Here is a 15,184-nt window from a genome sequence, read left to right as displayed (position 1 = left end):
GAGAGATCATTAAAATATTGGTTTAATTCATTTAAAATTATAAAATAATAATAAGCCCATTCTATTTGGCATAGGTAATATAAAAATGAAAAAATAGATATATATATTTTTTAAGAACCATTTTGCAATAAGAGTAGATTGTTTTACAGAGCCCTTCAATGGCTCTCTGACTTAATATACAGATAGATTCTCCTGTCTGCTTCTGCATTCGGTCTCTTATGATACATCGTTTTTGATGAAGTATATGATAAATATCTGACCTGACCTGACACATTCATATAGTTGCAGAAAGGAGTGTCTTAATTGCTTTTTTAGTTATCATAACACCATGCAGCAGTCATTCGGAAAACACTGGTTCACTAAGATATGGAGAGCTTCCAAATGTTGACACAATTCACTCTGCAGTATCCAGAAAATCATACTCATCCTTACAACCACTAATCTCATCAGGGTGTTCTTTAACTATTGGCTCTAAAGCTCACAGGGCCAAAACTCTAAATTTTGCTCAAACACTCAAATCTTACCATTGGCAGCAAATGCTTCAGTTGTTTCCTTAAAGGAACAGATGCACTTCATTTTCGTAAAAATGTCTACTAACTACTCCAGTCTGAATAACCGTATATTGACCGTCAATCGTTTTTTCAAATATAAATGGTGTTGTGGAGGCAGGAACTAGTTCAGTTGGCATCTGAAACAATAGCTCTTCCGGACAGCATGGTCCAGTATGCTCCAAGGGGTGCTGCGTGCGTACTCCATTTGATCACATGGTGTTGAAAAGGCACGTGCTCAGTAAATAGCCTCACCCGCCAGAGAGCAGACAGCAGAAACAAGAAGAACTACAGTCCTGCAGCCTGTGGAATGAAAACCACATTCACAGAAAGACAGGCAAAATGAAAAGGCAGAGGACTATGTACCAGATGAAAGAACAAGATAAAACCCCAGAAAAACAACTAAATGAAGTGGAGATAGGCTACCTTCCAGAAAAAGAATTCAGAATAATGGTAGTGAAGATGATCCAGGACCTTGGAAAAAGAATGGAGGCAAAGATCGAGAAGATGCAAGAAATGTTTAACAAAGACCTAGAAGAATTAAAGAATAAACAAAAAGAGTTGAACAGCACAATAACTGATATGAAAATTACACTAGAAGGAATCAGTAGCAGAATAACTGAGGCAGAAGAATGGATAAGTGTCCTGGAAGACAGAATGGTGGATTTCACTGCTAGAGAACAGAATAAAGAAAAAAGAATGAAAAGAAATGAAGACAGCCTGAGAGAACTCTGGGACAACATTAAACACAACAACATTCACATTATAGGCGTCCCAGAAGGAGAAGAGAGACAGAAAGGACCTGAGAAAATAGTTGAAGAGATTATAGTTGAAAACATCCCTAACATGGGAAAAGAAATAGCCACCCAAGTCCAGGAAGTGCAGAGAGTCCCAGGCAGGATAAACCCAAGGAGACACATGCCGAGACACATAGTAATTAAATTGACAAAAATTAAAGACATAGAAAAATTATTAAAAGCAACTAGGGAAAAACAACAATTAACATACAAGGGAACTCCCATAAGGTTAACAGCTGATTTCTCAGCAGAAACTCTGCAAGCCAGAAGGGAGTGGCACGATACATTTCAAGTGATGAAAGGAAGGAACCTACAACCAAGATTACTCTATAGATCCCACGTGCCATGGAGCGGCTGGGCCGGTGAGCCATGGCCGCTGAGCCTGCGCGTCCGGAGCCTGTGCTCCGCAACGGGAGAGGCCACAACAGTGAGAGGCCCACGTACCGCAAAAAAAAAACAAAAAAAACGAAAGACACACACTCACTGAATGAATACAAAAACAAGACCCATATATATGCTGTCTACAAGAGACCCACTTCAGACCTAGGGACACATACAGACTGAAAGTGAGGGGATGGAAAAACATATTCCATGCAAATGGAAATCAAAAGAAAGCTGGAGTAGCAATACTCATATCAGATAAAATAGACTTTAAAATAAAGAATGTTACGAGAGAAAAGGAAGAACACTACATAGTGATCAAGAGCTCAATCCAAGAAGAAGATATAACAATTATAAATATATATGCACCCAACATAGGAGCACCTCAATACATAAGGCAACTGCTAACAGCTATAAAAGAGGAAATCGACAGTAACACAGTAATAGCAGGGGACTTTAACACCTCACTTACACCAATGGACAGGTCATCCAGACAGAAAATTAATAAGGAAACACAAGCTTTAAATGACACAATAGACCAGATAGATCTAATTGATATTTATAGGACATTGCATCTGAAAACAGCAGATTACACTTTCTTCCTAAGTGCACACCGAACATTCTCCAGGATAGATCACATCTTAGGTCACAAATCAAGCCTCAGTAAATTTAAGAAAATTAAAATCACATCAAGCATCTTTTCCAACCACAACACTATGAGATTAGAAATAAATTACAGGGAAAAAAATGTAAAAAACACAAACACATGGAGGCTAAACAACATGTTACTAAATAACCAAGAGATCACTGAAGAAATCAAAGAGGAAATCAAAAAATACCTAGAGACAAATGACAAAACACAGTGATCCAAAAACAAAAAAAGGCATGTGCTCAAGGGTTGAGATTTAATAAGATTAATATTTATTACTGTTTAATCAGTAACAGTTTTGGGTTTTTTTTTTTTTTTAACTGCAAGTGCATGGCAGTGAGGAAGACAGTGGCTACTAGGGAAGTTTGATGCCACTGCCTTGCTTCTAGCTAAAGGGTCAGCAGTTTTTCCCACCATTGCTTTTGCTGACCATCAGTGCAAAGGTCAACACAGTGAAAAAGGCAAAGAATGCCTGTCGGTGTTCTGAAAATAGTTTTGACACCTAAAAAGACCTGAGATCCCCAGGAGTCCATGAATCCCTTTTTAAGAACCACCACTACAACAATTACTGAGAATTATTGAGGGCCTTAGTGATATCCCAGAGGCATTACAACATCCTGAAGTATTTTCCAAGTCATCAGAGTTTAAATTAGTTGTTTTGGCGAATATATGTATAATGTATAACGTGTTCATCAATTACTCAGAATAGTTCATTTAAAAGGGAACCTATTTACCAACCCTTTTGGAGCAGTCAAAAGATTGTTGTCCTAGTAGACATGGACAGAGAAGAATTTTCGATGTAGGAAAAAATATTTGCCTCAGAAGTGAGAATTAAAAAGTGTGCTTCACAAAGTCTATTGACTATGAAGTCATGTTTGTAGAATCATGCTGTTGAAGTAGATAGGTCTGTATATAGTAGAAAAATCATACAAAATGCACTCTCCTTTCACAAGTTAGCAGAGCCATGTAGAGCCATGGACATTTATACCCAAGTATTACCAACCCTTCCCCCCAAAAAGTGTAAGATTAACGTTACTTGAAATCAGAACAGTGTAACCTTATATGTGAACTATGATTTTTTTAAAAATAAAAAATGTTTTTTAATTTTATCTGTAACTGTCAGGAAGTCATATTTTGATTATTAAACTAAGCTATTACTTGAACTTTAAATCATCAAGTGTTTATGAAATAGTAATTATGGGCTTAGCTTTCAAAATAAAATTCAAAGATAGCTTGATATGAATTGGAAATATTTTTACAAATAAAATGATGCAACCTTAAGATCCTCCAGCTGATATCTGTCTGAGGGGAGGGGCAGAAAAACAGTGACTGAAAGTGGGGACAGCACCAGTAGGACTTCGGGGTGCTGGGTGTTCGGTACACAGCTGTTTCCTTTGTGCTAAAACACTGAGCTTCTCATCTCTTAGGTTTGTGTCCTTTTCTGTTTTTGTGTCATGTTTCAAAACTTTTAAAGTTAAAAATAAAAAGATCTGTACACAAAAACAAGTGCTTAGTACAAACATGAAGACTTCGGTGACCTGGGGAACAAAGCCCTTTCTGGGACTTAATGCAGAATATAAAGTGTCATCATTGGTTGCCCAGCTCTGCTTGCCAGCCATCCAGCCTCTAAATGATCAGGGATAAAATTGTTTATATAGTTGATCACTTCGAGAAACTAATACTGGGCTGTGGATGGGGTAAAGGGAAAAAAACTTTTCCAGAGAATATACTAATGACTCCTGCTTGTTTACCCAATGATTCAAGGCTCATCCACTGCAGAGTTCAACGGGATTTACAGAGGGCCTCTCCCGACATTTAATTTTAAACCTAATTTTAAAACCTGGAGAAAAGAAATCTGTCAAAGTAAAGTTTACTCCAATTCACAATAGAACTGTTTCTTCCCTAATCATAATCAGGTATGTTCTGTGATTTAAGTGTGGGTTAACTTTTAGTACTTACGTAGAGTCCTTTCCTGATTCGTTTCAATATTAATATTTGCATTAATTTATTTCTGAAATAGGGTATTTTGCCCGAAATACACACACACACACACACCACGCCTCATGAAACATACCTTTGTGATATTTTTAGCTAGAAGACCTGAATACTGTCTTCCTGTACCGTGTGTGACTCTTCAAAGTGAAAAACTTACTCCTCTTTGTGTAAACATTTAAAATTTTTTCAAGTGCAAATGTTTCACCATTTAATTTAGTGTATTAATTTTTACATGGTTTATAAAGTAACAGTAAAAATTATAGATCAAAAGATTGTGCAAATTTAATGGGAGGAAAATCTGTGGTTCTTGTTCTTACATAGAAATAACCTGACTGTGATGGATGCTGTGATGGTCCAAGGACAAGGAACAACTGAGAACTTGAGGGTCGCAGGCAAGCTTCCAGGTCCAGGGAGCTCCTTGCGCTTTAAAATCACAGAAGCATTATTAAAAGACTGTACAGACAGTGAGTATTCCTGTCATATCCAAGGGCACAAATTTCAGCGTTTGTTGTCAACAGTAAATAATTCCAAAAACAAGAACAGTATTTCTACATGTATACATGTGTATATTAATGATGGATACTTGAGATTTTAAGAAAACACCCTGACTTGCTTTCAGAGTTGTTTGGTTTGGATCTTAAAAAATTTGAAATGTCAGTATTCATTGCATGCCTTAGATGATTTACTCTGAATGTGAAAAATAAAGCACAGTAAGTCCCCTACATATGAACCTTCAAGTTGCAGACTTTCAAAGATGCAAACATGCCTTTGCATGTCCAATCACATAAGTTAGTTCACGTATCTGGCGCACATTGTCACGTGTGTGCGTCCTCTACAAGTGGTTGTGCCTTTGTGTACTTTACAGTACTGTATAGAGTACAGTAGTACAGTACCTTTATTTCAAGCCCAGGATGTCCAGAAGCAAGCGTAGAAGCAGTGGTGATGTAGCGAGTACTGCAGCCAGCCCCTGTATGCCAGCTGTTTACTGTACTACTGTACTTTTCAGGGGACTGTGCTGTAAGATTTAAAATGTTTTATTTCTTGTGTTTGTTTGTTTTTTATGTATTATTTGTGTGAAACGTATTATAAACTTATTACAACGTGGTACTATCTAGCCAATTGTGTTGGTTAGGTACCTAGGCTAACTTTGTTGGACTTACGAACGCACTCTTGGAACTAAACTTGTTCGTATGTAGGGGACTTAGTGCAAAATTAAACTTCTGCCATCTAAAATGACTTAACAAAGTAGAATACTTCCTGATGAAATCTGGGTAATGGCTGATCTCTTTGCCCTGAGGGGCTCCGTTCATAATCTCTGGGATACATTCATAAAGAAGGTATTATCATTACTTGGACCTGGAGCACAGGATAGCAAGATTTATACTCACTCCTCATTTTTTTCCTTTAGGTTTGAAACTAAGAGAACCAAATTTCACATTGAAAAGAACATTTAAAGTAGAGAATACAGGACAACTTCAAATTCACATAGAAACCATTGAAGTCAGTGGGTACTCATGCGAGGGATATGGCTTTAAAGTTGTCAATTGTCAAGAATTTGCACTGAGTGCCAATGCCTCTAAAGACATAATCATTTTGTAAGTATTTTCTCATACGATAACAAGTCACTAACTTCTCATTAACTTTATACTGGAGTTGTTCAAACTTTATGCTAGAATTGTTTGCATACTCACAAAAAAAGGTCTTTATCCACAAATATATTCATTTGATTTTTTTCTTCACTTAATCTTTGGTTATTTCTTCATATCTTTGTTTTCAAAATTGTGAAACTCCAAAGTGGATCAGATAGTCTTAGAAACCAGTTTCAAAATTACTTTCAAGATTGTGTAGGAAACTGACTACAAATTCAGTCTCCGCAGCAGGGCAGACACCTGTGTTACACACATGCAGTTTTTCTGTGTTCTGCAGTGTATACAAAGGTGTGATATTTTGGTCAGAAGACAGTTTTAATGCCTACATCGGCAATAGTTGCAGCATATTTTAACAACTGATTACCTGTTATGTTATAAAGTTTATATAATAAAATGTAAACTTCCATCCCCTGAATGGAATGATAATTTCATGACCTTCAGTGGACACTTACTTTATAAGTAACTACATTACTCCATGTAAGGCACACACTTGGCACCTGAAGGTACCGTGAGGAATAAGACACCTTTCCTCAGCGTGCAGAGCGTGTGCTTGCGGAGCGTACAGTTAACAAAATAAAAATAATATAGGGCAGAAAGCAGTGCTGCAGGCGATGAACATCAGTAGGGCTAGGGTGGTTCTCCACACACACACACAAAGGCAGTGGGAATGCACCGTAGGAGAAGAGTGTGGATTAAATAAAGGAGGAAGGAGGAGGGAAGGGAAGGAAGCTCAGAGACTACTTTCCTAGTTAATGATCATGGGAAGCTGACTGTTGTTCTCTTTTTATGTCACTTCTCCAATTATCCACAGAATATAGTTGTTTTGGTTATTCACCTCATAGGGCGATACTTTGTCCATCTTAAAATGAGAAAGTTGAATAAAAGTATCAAACTCTAAAATTCTGTGTTCTGTTTCAAAGGCATTATATTTAAACTGTTTGCGGAATATTTTTAAAAACTTTAGTCTCACTGCCATCATTCCGTTTTAGGTTTACTCCTGATTTCACAGCTTCTAGAGTTATTCGTGAACTGAAGTTTATAACAACCAGTGGCTCTGAATTCGTATTTGTATTGAATGCATCCCTTCCTTACCATATGTTAGCAACCTGTGCAGAAGCCCTGCCCAGGCCCAACTGGGAGCTGGCTCTGTACATCATCATCTCAGGAATAATGAGGTACTTGTGTCTTCTTTCGAGATTAGTGTTTAGGCATCACTTGACACTGTTTATCATGGCCCACTACGTGCCAGTCACTGTTCTGAGTGCCGGGGATGCAGCAACGAACAAAGCAGGCAGACCTCTCTCGTCAAGCCTACATACACCAGTGGGAGCAGTCAGAACTGAACCCTTCTTGGGTGGCATATACGATAAACCAGAGTCTTTTCTACCTTTGAAATTTGTTATACAAATTAAGTACAGGTTAATTTCTTAAAGGAAAAAAACATGCATAATTTACCAGGTGGTTACTCGATTTGGGCATTTGTAATGTACTCACATAATAGTTTATTCTTCCTGAGCCATACCTAAGCAATATAAAACTGATGAGAAATGTTTTTTAAACCGTCAACATCCTCATCTTTTTTTCAGCATATTTCTTTATGTTTTTTTAAGAATGAGATATACTCGCCTCTGAATTAACTTACATAGTTACCCTGCACATCCTTTAAGGGAAAAGAGTTGGCCTAGAGAGTTAGAAGTAAAAGAAAAGATAAGAGCTTCTTCTTCTTGGTAAAAGAAAAGCTACCCTCCAGTGTCTGTTCTGATACAAATAATTATTTCCTCCGTACGAGCCTCCGTGTACGTTGGCATTCTAGAAAAGTCAGTGTGCAACCTTTCATCCATAATGCTCTTTTGTCATGTCACAGGCATTTTGTTTTTTATATCATATTGTACTTTACCAAGAAACTTGCCTTTAATGTCACATTTTGTTACTCTTGCACTCACAAATGAACCCCGATTCTCCAACTTCTGTACCCCTGCAGTGCACTGTTTCTCTTGGTAATTGGAACAGCCTATTTAGAAGCTCAAGGAATTTGGGAGCCATTTCGAAGGCGACTATCCTTTGAGGCCTCGAACCCGCCCTTTGATGTGGGAAGACCATTTGATCTCAGGAGAATCGTTGGTATTTCATCTGAAGGAAAGTATGTTCACCTGCCGGAAATAAATTCTCCAATATATAGATTTGGCCGATGTAATTCAAAGAAAAAATAAGTTTCTTCTTTTCATCTTTGCTCAGGGGGAAAAATCTTTAATACCCTGCCTATAGTGCTCTGTTAAGAACTCACGGCAAATGCCATGTTTTTATCATATTGATAAGGGTTAAAATATTCTCAGTTGTATCAATACCTCAATTCCTATATTGTCAGTTAGAACAGACCCAGTCCAGTTGTGGAAAGTATCCTGTTTCTTGCTGTTTTTTCCTTCGGGTAGTTCATATTTATGGTGGCTATACTGATGAAGTAATGCTTTTAATCTTAGATCTTGTAGGTTGCTATTACTGATCTGCAGTTGGTCCTTTTTTCAGCTTGAACACACTCAGCTGTGACCCCAGTCACAGTAGGGGGTTCTGTGGAACAGGCGGTTCGGCGTCCCGACCCAGCGCAGGGAGTCATAAGCAGTGTGGCCCACCAGTCCACCCACACAGCAGTCACGGCAATAGGAACTCAGCTGACGTGGAAAACGTCAGAGCCAAAAGCAGCGCAAGTACCTCTAGCAGGACTAACGCCCAGTCGGCGAGCAAAGCCAGCGCCCTGGTCTTAGATTCACATGCCGTGGCCCAGGGTCACACAGCGGGCAGGAAGTCCAAGGGGGCAAAACAGAGCCAGCACGGCAGCCAGCACCATGCCCACAGCCCGCTGGAGCATCACTCACCACCGCCACCGCCAGTGCCTCTGCACCAGGAGCCACAGCCCGAGAGGCTGTCCCCCGCACCCCTCACACACCCGTCCCACCCAGAGCACCCCAGCAGCACACGGCACAGCTCGGAGGACTCGGACATCACCAGTCTCATCGAAGCCTTGGACAAAGACTTCGACCACCACGACTCCCCAGCCCTGGAAGTGTTTGCAGAGCAGCCGCCTTCACCACTGTCGAAAAGCAAAGGTAATCATGGGTTCTCACGGCCGGGAAAGCGTGACACGTGAGGGGAGAGCCAGCGCGTGTGTAAGGGGCTACTGTGATCGTAGTTGTGATGAGCAGCTAATTTAGTAGGTGTTCTTCTGGCCCAGGTTCATCTCTGCTCTTGGACTTCAGCTTTTCCATATCAGGATGCAGATAGAGGTACCCATTTGTCATAAAAGATATTTGTATTTCTTAGATTACTTGCCAAATTCAGGAAGTTATTGGACATCTGCCGTTTTCCTTTTCAACAGCGTGTGATTACTGTGTTACTGTGGCGGGTTGAGCTTTTTAATCGTTAAAATAATTTTAACAGAACGGAGATCATCTGCCTTTTAACTCAAAAATAGAACTTCTGCACAACCTGTGCTTTAGAGCAGGGGTTGGCGAACTACAACCCGTGGGCCGAGTCATCACCTGTTGTTGTAAAGAAGGATTTATCAGGACACGGCCGTGCTCATTCGTTCATCACGGTCCATGGCTGCTTTTGTGCTGCAGCAGTGGCAGAGCTGAGCAGCTGCAACAGAGGCTGTAAGGTCCACAAACCAGAAAATATTTACTGTCTAGCCCTTTCCAGAAAAAGTTTGCTGACCCCTGCTTTAGAGTTCTTCATGCTGTATTAGTTATCCATTTCTCAGTAACAGTTACCCCAAAACCTAGTGGCTTAAAACCCCACCATTTACTGTCTCACAGTTTCTGGGGGTCAGGCATCTGGGTGCAGCTTAGCCGGCTTCTCTGGATCTCACAAGACGGCAGTCAGGGTGTTGGCCAGCGCTGAAGCCTTTGTAAGGTTCAGCTGAAGGTGGATCTGCTTCCAGGTTCGCTCAGGTGGTTGACAGCAGGATTCAGTTCTTCACGGCCTGGTGGACTGAGGATCTGGGTTCCTTCCTGACTGTGGCCAGCCACCTCTGCATAGAGCAGCTCAAAGCCATTGTTGGCTTTACCAGAGCAAGCAAGTAGGAAGGCAAGAGAGAGAACAGGCTGGCAGGACAGAAGTCGTGGTCTTCTGTGACCTACTCTTGGAAGTGACCCCCCCATCACTTCTGTAGTGTTCTCATTAGAAGTGTGGTCCAGCCACACTCCAGGAGAGAGAGTTCCACGAGAGCATAACGTGGGGCTCCCTTCTTTGAAGTCTACGCACCACACGTACATAGGCAGGCTAATTTGTAACTTCCAGAATCAAAATGTGAAAAATAGTGAATGACTTCTGGCTATATTTCAGTTTATTCCCTTTACAGCCTGAACTTTTTTGCATCTTCCTCTCTCTCCTGTGGCAACCATGCTAATACATTACTCTAAGTCTATTTAAGTCCCTCCCTCACTGAGGTACCAAGGAGTATTTGCCTTTGGTTTGCACAGGGAATAGGGAACCTGGCAGCCCTGAGAGGCCAGAAGAAACCTGACGCCCCAGAATCCGAGAGTCTTCTTTTAGAGAATTTCTTAGTTCCAGTGATATGAAGACTAGTTCTATCTGGTCTTCTTAGAATTACTTGCATTTGGATATTTAAAACAGTAGAAAGTCTTGAATAATATTTAACTTCTTCCATAGAAATCTTTTTTTGTTGTTATCTCATTATTAATAGAGCTTACATATTTTAGGGTAATTTTTACAGTAATATTAAATGAATGCTTAAAGTTCCTTTTATAAATTAGATCAAGCTACATAATGTGTTTTTCCCCTATCGAGAGCATGAATAAAACAAACATATATTATCCCTTCTTACCGCAAAGAGAGGCTCTGGCAGTCGAAGTGAGCACCTTGTTGCTTGTGTCTAAGATAGTCCTCTAACACCACCATAGGCCCGTTTTTCTTTTCAGGGCCATTCATCTAGAACTTAAAATTTAAACATGTTTTTTATTGTTCACAGTGGTCCGAGAGTCGACCTACTAAAAGCTGTGTAATGATGGAGCGTGGGTACCACATTATTAGTGATTCTTGAGCCCACAAGGAGACAATGAGTACCAGCTTCACATGAGCAGCCACCCCACTTGGTAGCCTTCCCACTGCTGCTGTGTGGAAAGAAGGAAAGAGCCAGATCTTAGTTGTGTTTTTTTTCTTCTTCAATAAGTGGTTTTATTGAAGTATAACATACATGTAGAAACTCAGTCTTTTAAAAGAACTTTAAAAGTTGGGCGTTGGGGGCTTCCCGGGTGGCACAGTGGTTGAGTCTGCCTGCCGATGCAGGGGACACGGGTTCGTGTTCCGGTCTGGGAAGATCCCACATGCCGCGGAGCGGCTGGGCCCGTGAGCCATGGCCGCTGAGCCTGCGCGTCCGGAGCCTGTGCTCTGCAGCGGGAGAGGACGCAACAGTGAGAGGCCCGTGTACCGCAAAAAAAAAAAAAAAGTTGGGCGTTGATCTTGGGGTTGCAAAATAGTGATAGATGATAAAACCATAGGCTCTTAGCCAGGTGGAACCTTTATCATCTCTCTAAAGCTTACCCCAGCGCCCCTGCTAAAATAGTCTCGTGTTTACATTAAAGAACCTTCTCTTTTCAGAAGCACCCTGTTCTCTCCCCTGCCCTTCCAGTAGCTCAAAGAAATCTTCCTTGTAATGAGCTTCAGTGACGTCTGGCTTTTGGAGACTGTTCAGAAAGACCCTTCTTCATATGAACGGGGTCTCCCTGCTCTTGCCCTCTCTGGGTAGATGGCTTGCAGGCCATCCAGTCACTTCTCTAGTCATCCCAGCAGTCACTTTTCCTCCCGGGAGATGGGACCCAGAAATGCCCTCTGTTCATGGCTGCCTGAGCGGGGGCCCTACGGCTGGGCAGTCATTAGATTCTGTACTTCTGTGGCTTCTCCTCCTGTGACACGCGAGTCCTGGGGACTGAACAGGGGCCATTGCTGGATTGAGGGTTAAAACCTGAGAACGCACTGAACCTGGTGCAGCCATTTTCAGTGTCTGCATTCACTGCAGAAACAGTGGGATCTGCCGCCACCCTTGTTTCTGCCGTTGGCAGTCTGAGGGGCAGTTTTATCTCAGGTGGGGAGAAGCCGAGTGACGTGGGCTCACATTCCAGGCTCTACCTTTAGGCAGAGCCAGATCAAATCCTGGCTCTGCCACTTACTAACTGTGTGATTTGGAGAAAATTACTTCCCTGAGCCTCCGTTTGTTACCTTTAAAGTGGAGAGAATAGCTTCTACTTACATGGTAGGGGGTAGGCACTGCTGTGATTTTTAGGGCAGGAAATGGCGCTGCCATCACTAGGCTGCTGGGTTGCAGTTGGCTGTGGCACATCCCAGCGGGAATGTCTGCTTGGAGCTCGGTCTTGAGGGTTAGGAATGGGATGAGCAGAGAGCTGAGGACAGAATCCCGAGGACAAGGCCAGCAGACAGTGTGACGGGAAGCAGGTAGCAGATGTGGTTGGCATGTCCCAGCAAGGCCGGAGCAGAGGGAGGACCGAGCTCCACAGAGCCTGGAGGACCTTGGCAGGAAGAGTCTCTGTGAAGTGAGCCTAGAAGCCAGGTAACTGTGGCTTGGAGAGCACCTGGCACACCAGCCCGTTACCGGTGGCCGCTTCTTGGTGTGCATGTGAGGGGCCAGTGAGTGAGGGGTGGAGGTTACTCTTTAATCTGTAGTTTCCATGTTCTTTGATTTTTAACCAAAAAAAAAAAAAAAAAGATGCGTATATCTTGCAGTAGTGTTTTTAGTGAAGAAAAAAAATAGGAGAACATGGGCTTCCCTGGTGGCGCAGTGGTTGAGAGTCCGCCTGCCGATGCAGGGGACACGGGTTCGTGCCCCGGTCCGCGAAGATCCCACATGCCGCGGAGCGGCTGGGCCCGTGAGCCATGGCCGCTGAGCCTGCGCATCCGGAGCCTGTGCTCCGCAACGGGAGAGGCCACAACAGTGAGAGGTCCGCGTACCGCAAAAAAAAAAAAAATAGGAGAACATGTTGCTTGAAAATATCTGTGGGCCAAGGACAGAAAGGGAGGTAGAGCTGAGAGCAGTGGTGTTGTCAGCGCTTCCTGACGTTCCAGACACGACCGCAAGTGCCTCGGGCACCTGGGTGATTGGCGTTGTGCTGACTCTGTTTGCAGGGGGGAAGCCCAGTCTAAGAAGGGTTACGTCAGGCAGACACAGGAGCCAAGCCCAGGCCCAACCCAAACCCTCAGCTCGCAGCTGCACGACACCACCTCCTCCACAAGGAGGAGCAGCATTTAAGTAGGTAATTGGTGCGACCCAATACCCGGAGAGGTGGGTGGGTGGGACCCAGCTCCGCAGACTATACGACGGCACGTGTTCCACAGGCGCGTGGACACAGAGGGATTGGTAGCTTCTGAGGCCAAAGGGGAAGCAGTAGGGTAGAAACAGAAGGTAGAGGAAGTCTGGAATGATCAGACCTCAAATAGCTGAGATTTCTGTAGGCTGGGAGTCCATAGGACGTGGGAATTGGATTTGCAGAGCAGTCTCTCGGGCAACATTGGGGACCCAGCTGAGGGTCACTGTGGCCTCCCTCACGCTTGTGCCGTTCTTCTCCATTGACTGTGCAGCCCACGGGTGAAGAGGGAACACGGGGTGGTTGGAGCCCTGCAGGGCAAGGACAGCAGAGAGACCGGGGCTGAGAACGTCGTGGGGCGTTGGCAGGAGAACAATGGGCGTGCCAACGCTGTGCGGAATTAGCAGGACCTTAACACAGAAGGAGGCTCACCGACAGGGAGATTGGACAAGTCAAGGGCTGGGACTCCAACAAGTCAAGTTACAGGGGTGATGGAAGCAAGGGAATGAGAGGAGACCAAGGTGTGAAAAGGAGACGTGAGGGTTTAGGGTTTGGGAGAAAAAGCAGTTCCGCACAGTAACAGGCCCTCAGGTGCAGCCTGGAAGTGAGGTGTGGGGGTGTAACGGAAGTAAAGCCCATTAGCACCAGCGAGGCCACAGACCTAGAGGTCCACCGTCCTTTATACAACACTCGAGAGCCACCTTTTTTGGAATTCAGGTTTTCAGAAAGGTATACGATGACGTGCCATGAGATTAATGAGACCATAAAAGCAGCTTCGTCAGTTCAGTTCAGTTGTGCCACCAAAAGAGGTTTTGTTTCTAAGTGAGTTGGGGAGAAAAAGCTTTGAAAGCTTTTGGGATTTCAGAGTGACTGATAGAGATTGTCATCCCGACCTGTACCAGGCCTGGGCCTGGATGATGGGAGCTTGAGAGTCCAAGGTGTCCATGAGTCACTGCCAGGCTCCTCAGTGAACACTGGGGCTTGTGCAGGCTCCACTGTCGAGGCTGGGCAGTGTGTGTAGAGGGTCCTAGGGGTGCAGATCTGATGGGTCACCCCTCCTGCCTCTGGGCCGCCCACCAAGGGAGCAGACAGACTGGACTTAGAGCTGAAACTAAAATCCACTGTAAACGCTCCTCACTGCAAAGCAGGGCATCTGCTAGGTCCTGGTGGAGCCCGGCGCTTGGCTGGTAAGCTTTCTGCTCCCTCCTCTATTACGTGTACAGCCCCACAGGCCAAGGTAGTTAGCACTTGGAGTGAAGGCAACCTGATTCGCCCAACAAAGGCAGAGCCGCTGGACGAGAGTGAGCAGAGAGAAGGGCTAGCGTAGGCTCTGGGGAAGCGGGCCCTCGGGGTCAGCTTGCCACCAGGACAGGAAGTACGGTGGCTGCCCCTACATAGAGGAGCCCTCCCCACCCCGCCCTGGAAGAGAGGGTACTGGGTAAGTGTCTTGAGGCCTTGCTGCCCAGAGTTGAAGTCCAGGGATCAGCAATAGTGACGTAACTTGAGAGCTTTTAGAAATGTCGAATCTTGGGCCCCAACCCAGAGTGCCGAATCAGATTCTCTATTTAACGGTATCTGCAGGAGATTGGGATAACCTGTGTTGAGCCATTACAGCCCCACTCACTAGGGGAATGTAACCAGTGAATGTTTTTGGGGGGTGGTTTGGGGCTGGGCCCATCTAGTAGGTTTTTTGTTTTTGTTTTATTCAAACAGTCACAAAAAATATAATCTTCCTCATCAGTTCGCTCAGTCCCGTGTAATTAATTTTTTTCATCCTGATCTTTTGTTGGCGCTTTTATGAGTTCATCAGTTTTCCATTAGAGTTCTGAAAATG

General features: G+C 43.5%; 1 protein-coding gene across 4 annotated transcripts in view; it reads left to right on the top strand.

The window, feature by feature from the left end:
• The window catches only part of TMEM131 (transmembrane protein 131), a 139,510-nt gene that overhangs the window by 100,097 nt on the left and 24,229 nt on the right, over positions 1 to 15,184 (top strand). For 3 of the 4 annotated variants that reach the window (XM_024743695.1, XM_024743694.1, XM_024743693.1), the window contains 6 exons: positions 4,140 to 4,291; positions 4,692 to 4,834; positions 5,779 to 5,965; positions 7,009 to 7,194; positions 8,001 to 8,159; positions 8,543 to 9,120. In XM_024743695.1, coding sequence (XP_024599463.1) covers positions 4,140 to 4,291; positions 4,692 to 4,834; positions 5,779 to 5,965; positions 7,009 to 7,194; positions 8,001 to 8,159; positions 8,543 to 9,120 — 1,405 coding nt within the window. The remainder of the gene's footprint in view (positions 1 to 4,139; positions 4,292 to 4,691; positions 4,835 to 5,778; positions 5,966 to 7,008; positions 7,195 to 8,000; positions 8,160 to 8,542; positions 9,121 to 15,184) is intronic. The other variant, XM_024743696.1, reaches the window with a different exon arrangement.

This window comes from Neophocaena asiaeorientalis, unplaced genomic scaffold (assembly GCF_003031525.2).
Source record: "Neophocaena asiaeorientalis asiaeorientalis breed wild unplaced genomic scaffold, Neophocaena_asiaeorientalis_V1.1 scaffold114, whole genome shotgun sequence".
NCBI classification, from domain to species: Eukaryota; Metazoa; Chordata; class Mammalia; order Artiodactyla; family Phocoenidae; genus Neophocaena; species Neophocaena asiaeorientalis.
Note: the sequence above shows the minus strand (reverse complement) of the source record. Positions and strands in the feature narration are given on the sequence as shown.